At 44.5% G+C, this 22,029-nt stretch overlaps 1 protein-coding gene across 2 annotated transcripts in view; it reads right to left on the bottom strand.

The window, feature by feature from the left end:
* The window catches only part of PTCHD4 (patched domain containing 4), an 81,652-nt gene extending 63,004 nt beyond the window's left edge, over positions 1-18,648 (bottom strand). Inside the window, exon 1 of one of the 2 annotated variants that reach the window (XM_030945914.1) lies at positions 18,060-18,648. In XM_030945914.1, coding sequence (XP_030801774.1) covers positions 18,060-18,485 — 426 coding nt within the window. In that variant the 5' untranslated portion in view covers positions 18,486-18,648. Of the gene's footprint in view, positions 1-17,885 lie in introns of both variants that reach the window. The other variant, XM_030945913.1, reaches the window with a different exon arrangement.
* Between the last annotated feature and the right edge of the window lie 3,381 nt (positions 18,649-22,029).

Genomic DNA, 22,029 nt, shown 5'->3' on the forward strand with positions numbered 1-22,029 from the left:
ACGTCCAACCTGGACATGAATGTTTCCAGGGATCGGGCATCCACCATCTCTTTGGACAAGCTGTCCCTATGTCCCGTCACCCTCAATGGGCATCTCTGTCAAGGCAAGGGAAGGACAGAAGAGAAGGAAAAAAGGCTCTAACTTCACCTTCTGCTTCCCTTGCACATCCCTCTCGGAAGAAAATACAAGATAAGCTCTCTCCCTCCTACACCAGCTTCACTCCACTTCCCTCCTAGACTATATTTCATCTTTATATCCTTTGCAACCCCCCTTCATTCTTTGTCTTGTCTTCAAGCTCTTTGTTGCTCAGCTGATCCCTTCACTCACAAGGTCAGATTCCCATTCAGTCTATCTCAGATCCCATCCCAGTTCCTTTTGGAAAAGAGGAATAGATTAAGTGCCCAGCAGAGCTTTATCCCCAGCTGTCCTGAACAGCACCCATGCACCCAAGGACACAGTGGTGTCCTTGAGGCTGATGAGCAATACCCACGTGGGCTGTGATCTTTCATCTCCCTAGGTGGGAAGGGTGCTGGAAGATGGGGGGGTCATAGACAGCACAAAGAGAACTGCAGGAACTGGGGGATAATTTTGGCCTACAGCTGGTGACTCTGCCTTTTTCTTCTCTGCCCTCCATCAGGAACAGGACACAGGCACAGCAGTGAAACAGCTTTGGCACGGACTGTTCAGGCAGGTGAGCTGGTGTCAGCACCCCAGTCCCACGAGATGGGTGCAGGGGTGAAGGGCACAGCTTTCTTTGGATGCCCAGCAGCCTGGGGATGCTGGAATGGCTCGCTCAGGAGGAAGGTGTGTGACTCAGAAAGGTTGGTAGGTGACACAAGTTCACCTTTCACAGGAGATCTCTGTCAGCAGGACCTCTGAAGTCGTAGGTTACCCTGGGTGTGCAAACCTACCAGGTCAGGTATTAAAACATGATTGTCCTCTTGTTTCCAGCAGGCACAGAGCTCCTGCTCCCCCCTCACCATTCATTGACCTTGGAGTTTGTGCTTTTCACTGCCCAGGATCACAAGCCCTCAAGGCAGAACCTGGGGACCAGCCTCTGCTTTTCACAGCCTGTCTCTGCCTGTGGAGGAATCACAGAGCAAAGATATGGCTGCATCTGGCCCCTAAATCCTTCAGGATGAAGTATGATGATGAAAGTAGCCAGTGCAGATCAGAACTTTTGCAAGGAGATGCCAGGTGGGGTAAATCCAAGCTCCTGTATTGCTTGGTAGAGCTGTGACTCTCCACCTATGCAAACTGAGAAAACATTCAAGCCCCTGCCAGTTGCTAAGGCATGAAAACTGCCCAGATACAATTAAAAAAAAGGAAAAGGTGCTGGTCTCTGTGGTCTTGCCCACAGCTACTCTTCATCCCAAAGGATTTTGTTTGTGCCAAGGAGAAACACAGGAATGAATCATTGACAGCAATGCCTCAAGGGAATTGCATAAAGCACCAGTATTTGGATATACACAGTTAACACTGTATATAAACACTCTCACTGACATATGCAGGAATGTGTCTGGAGAATGCATTTACTGTCTCTCATGTTTGGCAGTCTCTATGAATCTATATCATGAGTACTTTTAATCAATGAATACTCTATATTAATTCTGATTTCCTCCACAGCTTTAGTGCAATATTAAAAATGTTCAAAGGAAAGGAAGAAAACTGCAATGAGTGTTAAAAAAATAAGTCTTTTTTTCAGTGCAGACCAGTGGTCCATCTAGCCCAATTTTCACTCTCTGTCCATTTCTAAACTATGGTGCACCAAGACAGTGTCTTCCACAGCACAGATGGAAGATGCCTTTGGGAGTCTCAGAGTATTGTTGATTTTCCAGCTCTTCAACAAAAAAAGGAATGAAATGAGCTGGTTGGGAAGAGGAGGAAGAATAGAACTGTTCATTTTTTGAAATAGATAAATCATTCTCACAAATGCAGTGATTTGAATTATATTAGCAACAAAAAGTAAGTGAATGAATGAATTAAAGCTATCTTTGTACCCCAGTGAAATTCAACAGTTTTGTTATCTCAAGAGGGTCTTGCATTTCTCCAAGTGGAGTAAACAGGACAACATTTGACCAAAATTCTTTCTATCTCTTGGGAATATTTAATCTTAAGATTTCTTGAGGTCCATGGACCTATAGGTTAAACAAGATCCTAATTACTAAATAAAAAAAGACAGCAGAATACACCAGAAATATAGAAAGCCCTCTTTCTTGTCTTCTTTCCATATCAGCAAAAGCAGAAGACATAAAACTGCTTGAAAAACTTCATCCCATACTGCATAAACCCAAGCTAAAGAGATTTTGGGGGATGAGAATGGGATCCAGTGACTGTCCCTGACAGGAGATTCTAAAGAGAGGATAGAGATTTTCACTGACATATTTGTGGGCCCTCTTGCTTTGTGCGCATCCCACTGTGTGCCTCTTCTAATTGCTTTCCTTACACCACTTGAAGTCCAATACACAGAAGAAATAGGAAGGAAATCTGCCAGAAAGTGAAAGGGATTGGATTTGCCTGGTTTTATTACTTCATTTAAAGGAAATGTTAAAAAACAAACAGCAGAGAATAAAAAAGTGAGCAGTAAAGCAGATCCATAGGAATCATTTAAGATTTTATAATCTGAAGTTTCAATAATGACACAGAAAATGGTGCTTTTTTCTTTTTAAATTATGTTTTATGTTGGCAAACATCTCTTTAATTTTATCTGTCTCTGCTCATCCTCTTGTCTCCAGGGATCAGCAGCCAAAGTACTGAAGCACTGCAAAAATGTTCTATCAAAGGCAGGAAGAAAAGAGGTAACTGAGAATCAGACAGAGGCAAGTGTGATGTGGCAAGATTTTGAGGCTAGAATGGTTTTGAGGTTAATTTACAGGTAGCTGGATTAGCTAAGCCCAGCCTTTGAATACAAGATGCTGCTGTGCTCTTATCCAAGTCCTAGCAGGGACTTCTACTCTCACAATGCTCAGCAAGATATAACAAGGCACTGCACAAAGCAGATACAGTTGAGGACACTTAACACTTCTAGCTCAAAATTCCTCTTTTCTAAGAGATAATTAATCAGTTTCCCCTCTTTTTTATTATTCTCAAATTTGGCATTGTGCAGCAATTTCTCTACCATGAAGCATCCCTCCCTTCTCTCCAGCACACACTGGGTTTTAATGAGTTTGGCCATTTGTTAGCTGGAGAGAGCCAAAAAAATGTCTACTTTCAGATACTTTCCTTTTTTATTCTTTTTTCCTTTTTTTTCATGGTGCTGGACGAGGATCTGGAAAGGGGAAATGGGAATGAGGCATTTAAGTAGGTCTATGTTTATGCATTAAAATCTAACTAAAGCTGGGGTTCTGCTAACTCCCACCCAGGGTACTTTTGAATTCAGTACATTCATAGAGATTTTTGACACCCACATTTGAACATCAGCAGGTAGCTTTTATATTTTTAAATTCTATCTCAAGATCACCTTGGAATGTGTTCCCTTCCTGGTAAAATCTTGTGTTCTTAGTAGCCCATAGAGATGAAGGTGTTGTCATGTGCTATCCTCTCACAGGCCTTCTTTAATTCTTATCCCAGTTAAAAAAGGAAAACCCATGGCATCACGGCATGGAATGCCACATCATGCCATGGCATCAATGTGGAGTTGTTCAAAAACATGCAGATGTTGTGTCTGGGGACATGTAGTGGTGGACGTGGCAGTGTTGGTTAATTGTTGGACTTGATGTTCTTTCCAACCTAAATAATTCTATGATTCTCCACTTTGGGCTTCCCATTGGCTCTCCTCACTGCAGAGCTCTTACACTGGAAGTTCACTCATACTAGGAGGGTTGGATTTTTGTATTTTCTCAGTCATACTCTGTGGGAGAGGGTGTCTTGCACCGTCTCAGCACAGGGCACATTGCAGTGATATACCGGTGTTACACAACCGCGTGAGACAATCAGGAAATTTTATATCATCCCAAACCCTTCACCTAGAGATTACAGGGGGTGCCACTGAACAAGGTCTGCATGCCTGGAAAATTATCTCAAAGCAGCCTCTATGCTGTGGAGGGCTGGGATGACACAAAGAAAGTCCAGTAGATGCTGAGGTGTCAGTTCAGACCATAATTATTGGTCACCAGTGAGGTTCTGGCAGGGCCCAGGACCCTGCTGTGCAAGCACACAGCTGGAGAAGCTGCCCATGCTCCATAAATCCTCCCATTCTGGTGCTGGACTTTCTTTAGTAGCTGTATTTCTCAGTGTGAACTGGTGATGCTGCCAAAGGAGAGGTCCCTTTCCTCTCTGTCCTAAGCTTGCATCTCCTCGCTGCCAAGCTTGGGAGCAGCTGCTCATGTGGTGTGTGGTGAAATGGATTGGAGAAATAATCCAGGTTTATGCAAACTGAACAGGACGGGAAAAAGAAAAAGAAAAAAAGGAAAAACAAAGCTTTAATCCCCTCATCCCCTCCTTGCTGCCATCTGGCAGAAGGTTTCTTTCATTTTCTCTGCTCAGACGCCCCAGTCTGGTGGTGATATCAGCCGTGCCACACCTGGAGGTGGCTGTATTTCGCAGCTGAGTATTTATCCTTTCTCTGGATACACAATCCTTATTATCTTCAAGAAGAATTTGTGATTTGTATGTGCCTCTTCAGCCAGAACAAAGCATGAGAAGACACAATTGAGGCTCTGAGATCCTGAGCCAGGCTGTCTAACCAAGGCACCAGGTTGGGAATGTCAGGACTACTGTGAAAATATCAGGACTACTTCACTGGCTGCTACAGGAAAACAGGGCACCTCTGGAGGGCAATTTTTATCTTAAATGGACTGATTCTCATTCTTAGGGATTTTAGTCCTCCTAAAGCCTACAATGCCCCAAAGCCAAGTTTATGTACCTTCATAAAATGCTTGAGGTTAGGTTATGTGTGTTCCTAGGTGTATAAATTAATGTAGTGCTGCTGTTACGAATGAGCTCAAGATACAAAGTGAGATTAATATTTAAGCACTTCTGGAGAAATGCAGAAATTATCTGTAAATAATATTAGTATTAACAACCATCTTTTCAACTTATTTCAGATGTTTTCTTACAACACATCAAAGCTTTTCTCCCCAAAGATACATTTTACAATTACTGTAATGCCATAGGTGTTAAAAAACAAAAAAGATTTTTCAAAATCATCTGCTGTACAAAGTGATTTTTCAATTTTATATTAGTATAGTCTATTTGGAAAGGTTTTGGTTCTGGCAGAACAGGAAAGATTGGACTTTTAATTCTAAAGCAAAAATGTTGCAGATGGTGGGACCTTGTGGTTTCTAGCCACCTTCGTATTTCAAGCAAATATTTAGGGAAAATTCTGATAGTGTAAGCCAAAAAGTAATCAGATGGTAAAGCACTTCCAGATGATGGAATTTCAGCATTTGTCTTCTGAGCACACTGCAAAATCTCTGTCTCCCTACTGCAATAAACAGCCAATATCTGGCAATCTATTTTGGATGAGGATGGCATTTAATTCCAGTTCCTTCAGTGGGAGCTAATTCCTTATTCAGATTAATGTATTTTAGTTCTTTTGCAACTGTCTAATAATAATTTCCAAAAAGAGTTTTTCAAAGCCCTGCCAGAGATTTGGAGTGAGAAAAAGTTGCAATGGACTTGAGAAGGAGCCTGGATTTTCCCTGTGAAATTATTCTGGTGGGTTTTTTTTTCATGTCAGCGCAAACACAGATTATTCCCTAGGATTTTTGGAAAATCTTCATCTGACATGAGCCTCTTCTGTTAAGATCTCTAGATTTAGCATATCCTCATACTTACAGAAATTTCATGGAACTTTTTTTTTGGGTGATTTGAAATAAAAGTATAGTGGTATTCATTCACCTCACCTAATTTGCACCATCTGAAACATTAATGCATAATATGAATATTATTTCTCTGGTCCATAATGTCTTTGAATGGTGAGTTTCTCCTGTCCTAATGTAGATGTTTAGAAAAACGGAAATTAATTGCTCCTGCAGATTCACCCTTCTATCCTCTAGTTGCACATTGGGCTCACTTTAGATTAGATGCTGAATGGGAAAGGGCTCATATTAGAGGAAACAGATGTGTTGCTATCGTGGCTCCCTGCATAAGCACCCACAAATTATCACAGACCCTCATTGGAAGGGTCCCAGCCTTACTCTGAAGACTAGACCAGGTGCCATACACTGCAGCAAAGGCCCTGATATTGTGGACAAAAAGAGAAGAAGAAATGGCCTGACCCCACAATTCTTTTCACAAACATCAAGCCATTTCCTAGACAATCATTCCGCAATAATGTTCAAGTTGGACAAGAAATAAGATATGATCCAGCTGAATATTTCATAACTATCCTGTTCAACTAAGTTTTAGGACTGTCTGCTACCATAATTTTCCCCTGGCACAACCAGAATACAATTAAGAAATTACAAAATTCAACAGGGACAAAATGGAGCCAGTTTGTGACGTTAGGGGTATGAGGATTTTCAAATTTGAAGTGCTGGGGAACAATCAAACAATGCACAACACGGCAAAAGGACTTTTACAAATCATCCAAATCCAAATCAAATCACCCATCAAAAATCCACAGTCAGCACAAAACTCCAGAAGAGGACTTGTTTCATTCTAGAAAGGAACAAAACAAAAGGAACAAAGAGAAGCAAAATTCCATCAAGGCTTCCCTGACAATTTCACACATCCTCTGCAGCCTCCAAAGCACTGTTCAAGCTCTACACAGGGAGCTGTGTGTGTCCTGCTGAGCCTGATCTGCAAGAAGGTGAAGGAGGAAGGAGAACATAGAGTACTGAAATGTCCCTACTTGCAAAGCAGTGTCAGAGTCAGAAGTAAAAGTGCCTTTCCTCTGGGGGCTGCAAAACTCCAACTTCAACATCAACTTTGTCTTTGACCTTGGTCATGTCATTTAAGGACTTCACCTTCACTTTGAGATTGGCAGAACTCAGTTAACAGGAATCAGTTCCAAGGGAGGACCCTATATTGCCCTTTAGGCAGTGGAATGCAAAGAAAGCTCTTCAGAAAACGTTATTATTTTCTGCTCAGTTTTCTAACTGCTCTGGATCTGTCTGTGTAAATTCTGTGACTCAGCTGCTGCTGACATGTCCTCCTTGCTTAATATTATCTGTGAACTTCACTCCTGTGCAATTCAATTCCATTTCCTGATAATTAATAGAGATGTTAGATGAGACCAGACCTAACACAAATTCTCCAGATACCCTGCAAGATACCTTCCATAAACTTGTTACATTATCATTTATCATGATTCCTCGTTTACAATCTTTCAGCCAGTTTCCAACTCACATGACTGATTTCCCATCCAAGCCAATCTGAATTAATTTCTCTATTAGGGTTTCTTCATAATCCTGCACAGGCCAGGGAATGGGTTAGACTGACCTTATAAACCTTTTATGTGTTTGACCTCTTGATGTTACATGGAAGAGTCTCATAAAACTCCAACAGCTCTGAATTTCTCCAGCAGCACCACAGCCCTCCTTTATGATGGGAAAAATAAATGTGAAGGAGAAGTCACAGCAGAATATGAATTATTGAATGCATAGCCCTGCACCAAAACCACCATCCCACACCCCAAACTGCTCCTTTACCAAACATCTGGAATGTTGTCCTTTGTGTTTGCTGTATCCCCATGGAGGAGGCTGTAGGAAAAGCCAATTCAAATAGTTTAGGTGTGAACCTGGGTTTTTTGAGCTTCATCCTGGGCTATTCCCTATCCTGGTTATCTTTCTTTAGCTGCTCTAAAGGAAATGAAAAAACATCCCATTCTGCCTTATTTTTCTCTGTTATTTTTACTATTTTAAAATGTAATCAGGTTTCCACAACAAAAGTATCAGAATAGCTCCTAAAGGAGCTTTGTTCAGATCTGTTAAGTAGTGACAAATGATCTGTTTTAACTTGCCTTTTGAGGTGAATGCTGTGATGAAAAAACCATGGATCATATGCAATTACAGCATTTGACATTTATATGAGACAAATTTCCCTTCAAGGATGTCCTCCTTCTCCCACTTCCAAAATCTGATAATTAAGGCAAGAAGATGGTAAAAGTTGTAAGGATACAGGCTTTATTCTTTTAGGAGTTTAAAAAAAAAGCCACCCTTTTCTTTAAAATTGAATTCTCAAGACCAAAAATGAAATGCCTTATGAGACCAGGGGAGCTCTTAAGCTTGTCAAGCTTGTGAAATTTATTTTAGGGTATATACCTAAAGCCTAATGCTTGTGCTAATCTTGAAGCCTGAGGATAGAAAAGAGCGGAGAGACATTTATAAATCTTCGGAAATGTTTGTATTTCTCTGTGGGTGTCCCAAATTTCTATGCCATTTACAATGACAAATCTGTTGTGCACCAACTGGGTGACCAGTGTTTTCTACATGCAGTTGGGAAATCAGTAATGGACAGGAAAATTAAGGTTAGTTAACAAAGAAACGCCACTGTAAGAATATTTATTACCACACATTCCAGGCATTCCTGAAGAGAAGTGGGTTTGTCATCTGGATGCAAAAGTCTACATGGTGAAATCTCTTTTGGGGGATGTTTTGTGCTTATCTGTGAATAAAACCTCACTCTAAGAGTCAAGAACATGAACAAACCAAACTGTGAATTTTAGGGGAAAAATGCACATGAATATTTCCATATTGCACCTACTCGGCACTGAATTTATTAATGTATTTGTTTAATGTATTAAAATCTGCACTAAGAAATCATCCTGGAAAATGATTAGTAAAAAGGTGATTTATATTTAAGTCACAGATTCTGTCAAAGAGATGGAATTGCATAATGAAATACTGCTAACAACATCTTTCTTCTTAATGAACCGCACAATTTTTTTTGTAGACAGGCTTGGAAAACTGGAAGCCAGAATCACTTGTCCCATCAATACAGTGCCTTGGTCTTCAGTGTAAAACTGCATTAATGAGAGCCAGAGCACCCTCCTGGTGGGTAAATTCATGGGCAGGGGCACTGGACTGTGTCCTCAGCCAGCTGGGTGACTTTATTTTGCTGTGATTTTCCTTCCCTAAAGTTTGAATATAAGAAAAAATTTCCTATTAAAGTGACATTGTTTTTTTTCTCCTTTATTTTCTAATCTAAAGTATAATGTGAGACAAAATAATTTTTGAATAATTTTTAAAGACTACCTAGAATGACCCCTTTTAATACAAAAAAAAACCCCAGGAACATTTTGTTAGGGGCATGTCAAAATGAAACTGTGGGAACCTGCCCTCATCCTTCCATTCTTCAAAATGAAATTAGGTGCAGGATGGAAATTGTTTCAAAAATGCTTTTGGTTTCAAGAGTACTGTAACTTCAGATAGAAAAAGATGCAGCTGAAGATTTTTGGGCCATCCAGGTCATGCATAATTTAGTCCAGGTAATTCAGCATTTAGAACAGAAGCACCAAAACCCTCCATGGCCACTGCTGAATCACAGCACCCTGTAGGAAGATGCTGACATGTGTGCAAAAATGCACCATGCGTGTGGCAAGAATAACACCTGCCCATCAGACCGGCAACACTCATGTGACGCTGGTGGGAACAATTACACAAAGCGTAAGAGAAGCTTTTCTTCCTTGTTTCAGTGCCAAACTTGGGCACCACAGCTCAGTGCCTCAGAACCAGCCCTGTAGGTGGTGTTTATCCTTACATGTTGTGAGAGATATGTGCCATTTGTTTGGGCTTCCCTGAGGAAGTACTAACTGGGGTCTCCGAAGTGTCCCACCATTAGCACAAGGAAATAACTGTGGCAGGCTGGAGATGGATCTTTAATCCTCTTTGCTTACACTGCATTGCACTAGGAGTCTCAGTGGTGTCTGAGACTCGGGAATCTCAGTGGTATCTTTGTTGCCTTCAAAGGTGCGGGGCAGGAAGGCAGGACTGCCCTTTACCTTCTCAGATGCCCTCAGCACAGTCAAGTGGGTTTTAGGGTTTGTATAATTTTAAAAGAAGAATTGGTCTGCAAGACACCAAAACATTTGCCATCATATGTACTCAGGAAATGTTACACACATGTAGTGCCAACTAATTTTTTAGCTATAGATCATTATCAGACCAAAACTTTCTGCAAGTTAGCCAGCTAGTGACATGCCAGTCTCACAACTCATGCTCACCCAGCAGTTCCCTGTCTGTGATGCCAGTTTGCTGGCAAGAGTAGACTGGAGGAGGGTGTGTTTGATGGCAAAACATAAAACCAGGGAGAAAAGCTGATCTGGCCAGCTCACAGCTGTGAAGGCTGTCTGGCATCTTGCAGAGCTGCTGCTGGCATGCAGGAATGTTGTTGTTGTGTAGGAATTGCCCACCAATGTATGAGTGGTGCTAGGGAGAAGAAAAAGATCTTCAGCAAAATTTCATGCCAGAGCTGCCACCAAAAAAAAGACTGCCAGTTTGCCCTTGAGCTCATCCCACAGTAAACCTTTTTAGATGGGAATCTTCCCGCTGCCACCAGCTCACCCTTGCCAGTGTCATCAGAGATCCCCAGCACTTCACCTTAAGCTCCTGCTCTCAAGTGTCCTGACCAGTGTAAAAGTGAGGCCAATTCACACCCAGTGAGTCCAGGGCTAGGGCAGTGACACGTGCCACTGCATGGGATCATCTCTGCAATGCTCAGGAGCTCGGTCACTACTCTCTCCCTTTGTAGGATGCTTCACAGCCTCACTTCCAAGAACTTTCTTTACTGCCTATTCCCTGCATGAGCACCTCGCCCCTTGGCAGGTAGGAAAACAGAGAACAGGACAAATACAGTGAGAAAAAGAGGTATAAAAGACTTCATAGCTTGCTTCTTCAGCATCTCATTTTCTTCCCCTCTCCTTTCCATCACTCAGAATATCTGCTTTCCTACATTGTTGAAGAATTTCATTTGTATTTAAAGCTGTTTTACAGCTCAAGTCCCAGCCACGTCTCACTGTTTGCACTATGAAGGGGCAGTGGATGTGGGGCCTGCATAAATTAAAAGCTTTCAATACAAATGCGAGATCACGGTTTCCCCGACTCAATTCACTTCTCTTGGAAAACCAGTCAGTGAGTTCTTTTGTAATAACCACTGCATAGAGGTTTTTTATCTCAATGTCTGAAGAGATTTATTATTGGTTTTGCTCTTAGATTACTGTTTTACAAACACCTATCCCAGCCTTACCTACATAATTTTTTGCCCACTAAGATATGCCTGTAAATGCATACCCACATCGATGTTAAATAATGTAACTTCTTTTTGGCTGTATTTATCAGTCTAATTTCATCCTTACAAGGTTCCTCTCACTTCTACCTTATATAAGGGTCTCCTCTCCTCTCCTCTCCTCTCCTCTCCTCTCCTCTCCTCTCCTCTCCTCTCCTCTCCCTCTCCTCTCCTCTCCTCCTCTCTCTCTCCTCTCCTCTCCTCTCCTCTCCTCTCCTCTCCTCTCCTCTCCTCTCCTCTCCTCTCCTCTCCTCTCCTCTCCTCTCCTCTCCTCTCCTCTCCTCTCCTCTCCTCTCCTCTCCTCTCCTCTCCTCTCCTCTCCTCTCCTCTCCTCTCCTCTCCTCTCCTCTCCTCTCCTCTCCTCTCCTCTCCTCTCCTCTCCTCTCTCTTTCTCTGGGAATATGTCACATTTTCTTTACTAATGCTAATAAATTTTATTCTCCTGCCTTGCCGAGTGGTACCTGAATTTGTTTTAATTCTTGTTACAGATATTAAGAATACCCATCTATAGTAAATCTGAAGACGGAGGTTCAGAGCCCTCCAAGAGCTCACACAGCCAGTACAGTAGGGGGCTACAAAGACCTTTTGTGAAAACATCGAGATGACTGTTATAAGAAGACACCATGTCAGTGTAGAAACATTGGCAAGCCTTAACCAAATATTTAGGAAAGGAAATAAATTATTTTTATGTCCACAGAGGACTGTCTTTTTTTAGGAAAATGGCAAAGTTCTGCTGGGCTTTCTCCCTTTGGCAACCAGATGACATACATCCCAGATCCCCAGGGATGAGCCATTATCACTAGCAGAAGGGGTTTATAATTGCATCTTGCTCTTCTCTCCTCCTAAACAACCTTCCAATTGCTTCTTCATTATTATTCACATCAAGGCCTGGCACTGCACAAAAGGCCATGTCCCCCTGCAAGTGCTGACAAAAGTAAAAGTGGAATAGCTGGGAGGGAAAGGCAGGAAGCAGACAACCAAGGTCATCCAAAAGGTCAATGGAGAATACTTTCCTTGCAGTCTTCTACATGGCCAGAGCTCTCAGATGTTGGATGGGAAGGAATGAGCCCCACACCCAAGGAACTTGGTCTCTACACCCTTGGTCAGCTGAAGGTGGAAAGTCCCTCAGAGATTGACAAGGAACTAAGCTCTGAACTGAAGAATGGCAATTCAAAAAGAGCACCCAAACACTCGTTCTTGCTTTGCTTGGTCTCTGCTGCCTTTCTGCTGTTTGTTTACACTGGAGTGGCTCATCCTGGTACACGTTAACCCAGTTTCATGTTCCCGGTGCAGTCAGGGCTCATAGTCTGGCTTTGCTTTACAGGAGGAGAGTGTTACCTTAATGCTTGGTCTATCAGAGCCAAGGCAGAGACCTTTCCTAATGCACTAAGCAAAGGGAGGAGTGGAGAATTCTCCTAAAAATGCAAGGAAACACTTATTTTCTTGCCCAAACTGTGCATACAGGCTGCCTGATCGCATCCTCAAAAGCTGATATCTGCAGAGACATCTCCCAGCAAAGGCATAGCTCCACCAGCCCATCCAGGCAAGGAGGGTCAGGAACCCTCCCCAGTGCTGCTGGACAGTATGGAAACACAGTTGGAAGGGTAAAAGTGTCTTTCCCCCCAAATTAGTTTCCCAATCTGTGAGCCAGAAGATGCTCCTCGGCTTCAAACATTTTCCACTTGCTTTCATGCTACTGAGCAGCTATTCTGAGCTCAGCCTGCCCCATCCTGTCTTCATCTGAGAGGCTGAGATGAAAACTATCTGCAGCCTCCAGCCTCCCTCTTCTGATCTTCTCCCTGCACATATTTTATTATTTTGCTTTGACTTGGTAGCTTTTTCCAAGCACAGAGCACTTCACAAAATCCTGAACCACATGCTTGGACTGGGACAGGTGGTATCACAAATGGGTGCAGAGCCACGCTGCTTCTGAGGAAGCATCTGCTCGTTGGAGTTAGGGCAATCTTACACTCTAAGTGGTTTTGCTGAAGAGATCAGTTTATGGATATTATTGGTGCATAGATGCCTACTCTGATGGAGGTGGGCTCTGGTTTCGTATCTTCTCTGTCCCATAGAGGTGCTCTCCTCAGGGACATCTAAGGATGGATTAATCTTAGAGCAGTCAGAAAGACTCCACAAATGCAAATGGAGCAAGACTCATTTAAAAGTACAGCTGTTAATGCGAGAAAAATTGAGAATCTGGCCAGTAGCAAAACTGCAATTAGAGGTTTCAAGATGTTAAATGAATGCGAGTAATGCTTCAGTTTAAGCAAGAGCAGACTCAATATCCAGCTGATGTGTTTATCACAAATGTGGTAATAGAGATTTCTGGTTTATTGGCTGCTATTTCGCCTAGTGTTCATAAATGACTGATACTTAATTAATTGAAGGCAATATTACAGGAACCAATCTGCTGACAAAGGTTTCTTTAAACCAGCAGTTGTCATATTTATTTTCATCTCAGACAGGCAAGTTCTCAGTTATTATCTTTTCTCAGACAAAGTAGCAAATAAACGTGAAAAGCAACAAAGAAACAATAAAGATGAAATACCTGAAAAAATGTTCTTATGCTTTTCTTTTCTTCCCTTCCATATAAAAACTGTGTTCAGAAATAACTTTCATTATTTTTGTTTGGGGTTTCTTTTTGGCTTTTTCTGGAATAGGACAGCAAATTTTCTGTGGTTATAGGTGAATCAGGGTCAAAAACCAATCTCTTCCCTCATATTTCATGGTACACAAGAAATAATCCTCAGGTAATCAATAATTCTGTTTATACCAACAAATAATCTGTGCCTCAGACCACATTCTGGCCCCGGAGGCAGGGGCACAATGTGCTCACTTCTAAGAACACCACACACTGTTATCAGCAGGATGAAGCAGATTCATCAAGCCAGAGCGGACTCTTTCCCATGCTGTCTCCCAAGTAATGCTCAGTCACTATTCTAGAAGTCTCAACTGACAAAAACAAAGCTGATATTTGCCAAAAGTTGAGATTTAACACTTTGATGACAGATGCTGAGCGCTCAGTCTGTGCAAGTTAGGGCACAGTCCAGACTCCAAGCACAGGAGCATCTTTTTTATGTCCCAAAATGAGGAAAGCATGAGAAATGTTCTCCAGGAAGTGTCTCAAAAATCTTCATCAAGACTTCATATATCCAGCTTTGTTTTCCTGCTCTGCCACGGTCTATCTGCATGACCTTGGGCAAGTCACTCTCTGGCTGGGCTGCAGGCTGCAGTGAGCAGGCTACTGTATCCCCAAAGCAACGAGAGCTGGCATTTTCCTTCAGCCTGCTTCATCTGCACTTGCCTACAATGACCCCTAAGTAGCCAGAGTGGATTTTAAACCTACCTCAGGCATTTGAAACTACCCTGCAGTCTGTGCTCTGAATGTGAATGCTGTGTCTCTGCTCCTTGTCTGCTGAGTGGAGAGACCAAGTTCCTGCCTTACAGAGGGATAGGTAATGTAGAAGTATTTTTAGGGCTGTAAGTTCTTCCAACACTACAGCAAGTAATGGTTAAACAATTATCCTTCATATCCAGATTTCCTCAAGAAAAGCCAAGCAGTTTCATCAGATTTTGCAGCCCAATAACAGCTGCTTCAAAACTGGAGCAGTTTGCTGAAACCTGCCTGAGTGGTTTCCACAAAGTCCTGTGGGAAACCTGCCAAGAACTCACCCCCTGTCAGCCTTCAGCCAGCCTCATCTGAGAGGTTTGAAATGATTTGGCCTCCATCAGATAAGAAGAGAGATAAAGTGAAAGCTTCTCACAAGGCTTGAGGGAAATAAAAACTACAAGATGTTTTTGCAGCTCCCAGATGGAGCAGCTCAACACTGTCATTGTGTCCCAGACCAGCACAGTTTGACACTTGACCCATCTCACATAAACTAAACAGTGCTGTAAACTAAACACACTAAACACATGTGGGGCATATTCATGGTTTGTAAATCCCCACATTAGTTTTTAGAAGAATTTTGTTTAATTCAAGGCCATTATTACAAGAGCAAAACCTACCAGTATTAACCAAGCAACACAACCTTTGGGAAAAGTGAGGCAACCTAGAAGATCCTAGTGGGTCCTAATGGTTCAGGAAAGTTTAGCCGAGAAGAATCCCAAGGGCATGGACCAGTGAATGTGATGAACACTGGCCCACACTGAATAAGAGCAGGCAGATTTGGCTCTCTTGTTTGCAGTCCCATGAGGTTTAACCACAACTTTTCCTTAATGTCACAGTTCAAGTGTGAATAAATACAAAACCTCACAGATACAGCCACAGGGGCTGTGTGCCTTTGCTGAACATCCAGAAACTCATCCACTCAAATGGATGCAGCATCTGAGATGTTTCTGTTTAAACACAATGAGACACCTCAAAACAAGAAATTCAGGCCTGAGTTTCCACAGCTTTTGCTCAGAGGTGCAAATAGAGGGAGGTCAGTAAACAGCCTGAGAGCTGGGATTAAACCAAGATCTTGCCTGTGGTTTGAAGTTCACAAGATGTTGCCCACAACTTCCTAACCCTTGGTAGATGGAACAACAAAGATGACAGAGATTAACTAGTGAATTATTTTGTACAAAACAGTAATTTAATCCCAGCAGCTGGAGCCAAAGAGACCAGAGAAGGTGAGTCTCTACAGGCACACCATTGTTGAAGACCAGCCCAGGTTCAGGGCTGACCACAGATCCATAATAGAGTCCTTAATATATAAGAAGAAGGAAAATAGTGGCAAAGTGTGTTTCTCTTTCTCAGTAAAAGCAGGACCCACAGAAATGGGTTGTAATTGCTGACTTTTCTCTTAGTGCAGTCACAGGTTTTGGTGGCTTTACCTTCTTTCACTGGCAAGAGGACAAAAAGCTCCCGTCCCTGCTCTGTCCAGCTTTAAACTGAGTTACTTAAGGGTGTTCATTCCCTCACCCAGAAGATGAAACACAACAACTCCTTGGGGGAATTGAAGGTGCTGGGATGGTGTTTGGCAGTGCTCAGAGTTAGACTTCTATGTGTGTGAATTATCTGGCTATCCAATATGTAGCTAATCCAGACCACATTATCTTTTCCTTTGCTTTCATCTTTAAAAAAATGAAGAGCTGTAGGCAATCTTCTAATGAAAAAAAACCACAGTGCAAGCGACTGCATCCTAGTTTTGATAAGATCAGTTAGGGTTTGTCTAAAGAAAATTAACCTGGATTTAGAGGATAGGATGACTATTTCTGTATAAAGCTGCTTTATAACACTGTTAGTCTAGATTATAAGTGTTCTCCACTGAACTACCTTAATTTTAATTCTAAAAATAAGCAAAATGTAAAGGATTCGCTTTAATTCTGCAGTGATAGCATGAAGATAAAATTTGTTCAGGGATATTTAATCCAGAATAACTTGTTTTTCTGAGCACTCTTTGCACTCAGGACTTTCCAGCAGCAGCAAGGACACCTTTTCATTTGCACACACTCCACTCAGGCAGCCACAACTCTGTACAAAGCAATTACTGTAACATCTACAGCCATGGGACCAGATCCAAGCTGTTCCACCTGGCACTTTTATTGAAGGAAAAAGACAATAAAATAAAATCAATCTACGTCTCTGCTTCAGATTTCGGAACAGGCACTGACTTTATGGGATCTTTTTCTGGTAAATGTATAGTAAGAAACAAATTGTAACTTCAGGATCTTAGTGCTGGTACTTGCGAGAGGATGTCCCTCACCCCCAAGGAACTCTTTGAAAAAGAGGGAGAGGTAACCCCAGAGATCTCTGGTTTACAAGGAGGAGCATGTCTTCTCCCCTATGACTGTAGCCATGAGTAAATAGTGTCCTAGGGAGTTTGTTGCACTCTGTTGAATAAATCCTGCCTCTGGTGCAATGCCCAGGGGAGCATGCAGATGCACTGTAATCCACAAAAACTTCTTTGATGAGCTACCTGCAAACTTTGTACCTTATTTACTCACAGCAGGTTAGTCCTGGTGAGCGGAATTGCTCCAGATCGGAGGGAAAGCAGATGGGTGCTTGTGTGCCAGGGAAATAGTCCTGAGATAATTTGTGCCAAATTGCTTATTCTTTTAATTGGGAGGACTGAAACTTCTTTCACCTTTCACCTTGTTTCAACTTTGCTGGAAGCCTCTAGCTGGTGAGATCCATCCCAAAACTCCAGCCCATCCATCAGCGACAGAGTTAACAATTTTTACACTGAGAGAGGAAAAAAAAAATCCCACTTCCCTTCACCTTCTTTGCATGCAGGTAAAGAAGGCAGGACACCTGAAATTGCTTCTGGCCCAAACCTCCTGCTGCTCTTACAGCACTGGCAGGGGCAAGAGACATGGGACCTCACTGTGCCTTTGAGGAAAGCTTTTCCTGGCCACATTAAAGACAAATTATCCCACCACAGCAGTGAGGCTGGAAAAGGTGATAGTGCAAACCAGCTCTCCACCCCCCACCGACCTCCTGTCCCTTTCCCCCCATGAATTGAACCTTCAAGGCATTGCAAGGTCTGCCGGTGCTCAGGCTCTTCTCCACTTCTTCTCCTGCTCCAGCAGCAGCGTCCGGTTCCCCACCCTCCCTCCTCGCCCAGAGCAAAGCAAGGCACCAGATTCAGCTGCTTCACGAGGAAAGCCCAGATCACACACATTTCCATAGAGAGAGAGAGAGATATGATTATATTTCTCTTTGCTGTTTAGGACAAGAAATGAAGTGCTGCCTCTTTAATTGGCAAAAGCATGCAGTAAGAGCATACCTTTAATTTAGTGTTGGGATAGCTCACTTGCACCCTGGCTGTTGTCTTATTGGAGAGGGCAGCCTGCCTCAGATCCTCTAGCACTGAAATAATATCATCCAGCACGCATTTCTTATCCTGATTTCTCAACACACACAGATGGGAAAAAGTATAATTATAGCCTTTGTAGTTCACCTTCATTTCCAGCACGGCTCGGTGGATCTGCAGGATCACATCAGCCTGATGCAAAATATTGCCTCCGGGTTTGGAGAGGAGAATCACCCTGCCATACCTCCCCGGGGTGTGCAAGTCCGAATACAGCTGGCTTTTGGATTGATCGAGGGAGAAAAGGCTGCTGGCTAAGCTCCTCTCGATCTTGGCCAGGCTGTGGCTGGGGGCTACCAGGCTCTCCAGGTCAGTGTCAGGCTGGAAGCGGTTGAGCAGGCTGAAGCCGAAGATGATGGTCAGGACTGCGGGCACAGTGAGGAAAAACACCGGATGCCTGCTCACGAATAAGCCCAGCTTGTAGAAAAACGACTGGAGCCCTCTGTGTATCACCTGCCGCAGCATCCTCCACCAGATCCAGCCTGCAGATGCTCCTGGCCGTCTTAGAAAGCACATGTGACATGTGTAGCTCCTTACCCCTTCCTGCCAGTTTCCCTTTCTCTCTCCCTCTCTCTCTACTACTCCTTTAAAAGACTGCAGCAAGTTGCAGCAAGACAGCCAAATATTGATCAATGGGGTGTGTGTGTGCGTGCGGGTGTGTGTGTGTGTGCCGGAGATGGAAGGGACCGGGCAGGGGAGGGAGGAAAGGGGGGGTGGGGGTTCCTTGCCTTTTTTTCCCTCTTTCTCTCCTTTTTTTCCCCCCTCCCGCTCTCCTCCCTCCCCCAAGCCAGGCAGCATCGCCGCCCCCCTTCCCCTCCCTTCCTCCCCTCCCGCCCGGTGCCCCCCTTTCTCCGGCGAGGCTCGGGCGCTGCGCCGGGAGCGCTGCCGGCTCCGCAGTGCCCGCTCCGCTCCGCGCCCCGCGCAGCCCCGCGCCCGGCCCCGCTGCTCCGGGAGCTGCGGGCAGCGCTGCCGCTCCCCCCTCCGCCCCTTCACGCACACACACTCACACACACACACACCCCACACGGAATTCGCCGGGGCCGGAGGATGATGCTGCATTTTAACGTCCCCCGACCCCTCCGTGCCCCTCCCTCGCTCCCCCTCCCCATCCCCGCTGGTTGCCGGAGGAGGGAGAGCTCGGCCCGGAGACTTGGAGATCCGCTTCCCACAGCAGCGCAGCAGCAGCAGCAGCAGCCGCCGCGCTCCACTCTCGTCCCGCGGCTGCAGCATCCCCGCGCCGCACTCCTCTCTCCATCCCCCGGTCCCGCGGCTGCTGCATCTCCTGGCCGCGCTCCGCTCTCATCCCGCTATCCCACCGCATCCCCCCCGCTCTCGGCTCTGCCCCATCCGTGCTGTGGCTCTCGTGGGCGGGGGTACACACGGTACACACTGCTCCAGGCAAAGCTCCCAGCCCAAATTTCCCCTTTCCCCCATTTGCTGCCCGGGATCGCCCAGATGGAGATGCCCCATGCTCCTGAGAGGAACAGGGAGACCCCAGGAAATGCTGTACACAAAGGGAGGAAGGGGAGAGGAGCTGCTCCTTTCTGCTGCCCCACACCCTGGCACACCTTCCTCGGCCAGCTGCTCTCTCAGCAGTGACCCAAGAGAGGTAGGACACAGCTCCTGACACCCTCCAGCTGAAAAAGAGATTTTCCAAGCAAAGACACCAGCAGACCATTACATAAGAGGAGGAGAATTCTGCAGCTCCTTCGGACCAAAGGAGAGCAGCAGAGAAATGCATTTGCAGCAGGCGAGCTGCCCACCAACTCTCCAGACAGAAAGCTTTGCTCCTCTGGGAGCCTAAGCCAGGACTGGCTGGCACAGCAGGTCCAGCCCCAGCAGAGCTGACTGCCCCTTGAAGGGAAAGCAGGAGGAAAGGCAGGCTGGCTTTGCAGGAGCTTTGTACTTAACTTGTAATTCTAAATCACAGAAGCGTAATTAAAAAGCAAAACCCGAAAACCGCAGCTCTCTGCTCGGTGTCTCCCCTTCCACCAAATTTCTGCTACCTTTTAGTGAGTTTTGTCAAGCAGAAATTATTTGTCTTGGGATGGGACCAAGGACACCTCAAAGTCTGAGAGAACAAGGCTCTTTCATAATGAACCCCTACAGAAACAAGAGGGTGAGTGGAAACTGGAGAGCTCAAAAAATGTCAGTTCGCAGCCTCTGTCTCATTCAGTACTAGACAAACAGCAGGCTGCACTCAGTTCGAAGTACTTATCAGTGTTTTGGAGAAGAAACATTGTATTCAGCAATCCCTTTCACGCTTCTACACCCCTTCTACACATGCTTCTACTGCTACTAGCAGTTGGACTTGATGACCTTTGAGGTCTTTTCCAACTTAATCATCCTATGGCTCTATGGCTCTGTGTGGGTGAACAGGACTGGTGGAGAAGGAGCCAAACTGAGATGCCTTTGGAGGGCCTGTGTTAGGTTGCAGAGGCAGTGATTCAGTTTGGGACCCAGAAGCCTTTCAGAAGTGTGGAAACAACTGCATTGGTAACGCTGGCTTAATGCTTAGGTATTTGATTGGATGCTGCAAGCACATCATGGCTTTCAAATTCAGGCTGTTTTTATTTAGTGGCCTAGGTATAGTTGATCTGCAAATGTGGATTGGAGTTCTTAAATGCAACAAGGAGAGGTTTAAAGTGGGAAGTTCTGCAGAAAAGACCCTGTCAGCCATCTATCTGCACATCTTAAGGTACTGCCTTCCTCCATAACCCCAGGAAATGCTAAGCTCCATTGGTACATATTACAGCTCTTTGTCTATTTTATGATGTACTTATGTCAGTGGTTGAGCGCTCCCAGAGAATAAAGTCTAAATGCAAAGGCTTTACTGAGCCTTGTCTTAAACACAGAAGAGAGACCTTGAGTGGGAAGCCAGAGCCTGATTCCTAATTTTTGCATGTGCAGGCATGTAACAGCCCTTGACAAAGCATGGTGACCATGTCTAAGCTGTGGATGGCAGAGATACTTGGGTGCTGTGGGCCTGGAGCCTTTGGATCCTTGGCACTTATTGTTCCTGCGACTGAGATAGGGCTGGGAGCTGGTCTGGCAGGGAGAAACCTGGAATCACGTCTCTTGGTTACTGTGGACTTGTCCAGTGGGTCCTTCACAGAGCTGAGGAGCTCAGGAGCTTGGCCAGATCATAAAATGACAGAATGGTTTGGGTTCTAAAGGGCCTTAAAGAACATCCAGTTCCAACCCCTTGCCATGGGCAGGGACACCTTCCTCTAGATCAGGTTGCTCAAAGTCCCATACAACCCGGCCTTGAACTTTCAGGGATGGGGATCCACAAAGTCTCTGAACAACTTGATCCAGTGACTCATCACCCCACAGTGAAGAATTCCTTCCTAATATCTAATCTAAACCTGCACCTTTTTAAGCTTAAAGCCATTCCCCATTGACCTGTTAGGTTGCAGACAGTAGTTGAGATGATTCATTACAGGCAGTGACCACAGGAACAGTTCAGGAGCACAGCACAAATTGACCGGAGCACCCTGGGACAGGCATGTCCCACTAGTGCCCGAATAAGATATGGCAAAGGATGATTTTTTACTGCAGCTTCTCGAGGTCTTGGACCACACCAGGACAACACCAGGACAATAATGGCCAGGATGCTGCAGCAGAGCATTCCAGCACAGCATGGCTGAAACACAGAGCAGACAAAGCTGTGCAGTGACAGGTGGGACTGTGCTGCTTCCTTCCTGAGCAGGAAGGTAAAGAATAGTGCCAAAGGGCACTGCCAGCTGGTCCTGCCTGTCCCTACACAGTAACAACGTGTAATCCAGCATTAGTGCCAATAAAACTGGCTTAATTTTTAGATACTTGAATGGGTGCTGCAAGCACATTGCGCCTTTCAAATTCAGGCTGGTTTTAAGCCCAGATGCTGCTGATCTGAAGGTGCCTGCAAGTGTTACCCCACAGATAATGTGGATGATAAAGTGAGCAGTGCATCATATTGGTCATCCCAAATGGCAAAATCCATGGAGGATCTAAAAAGTCAGCTTGAAGTACGTCTCAGAAACAAGCAGAGCATCAGCACCTTTTCTGAGAACAGTGC

Source organism: Camarhynchus parvulus, chromosome 3 (assembly GCF_901933205.1).
Source record: "Camarhynchus parvulus chromosome 3, STF_HiC, whole genome shotgun sequence".
NCBI classification, from domain to species: domain Eukaryota; kingdom Metazoa; phylum Chordata; class Aves; order Passeriformes; family Thraupidae; genus Camarhynchus; species Camarhynchus parvulus.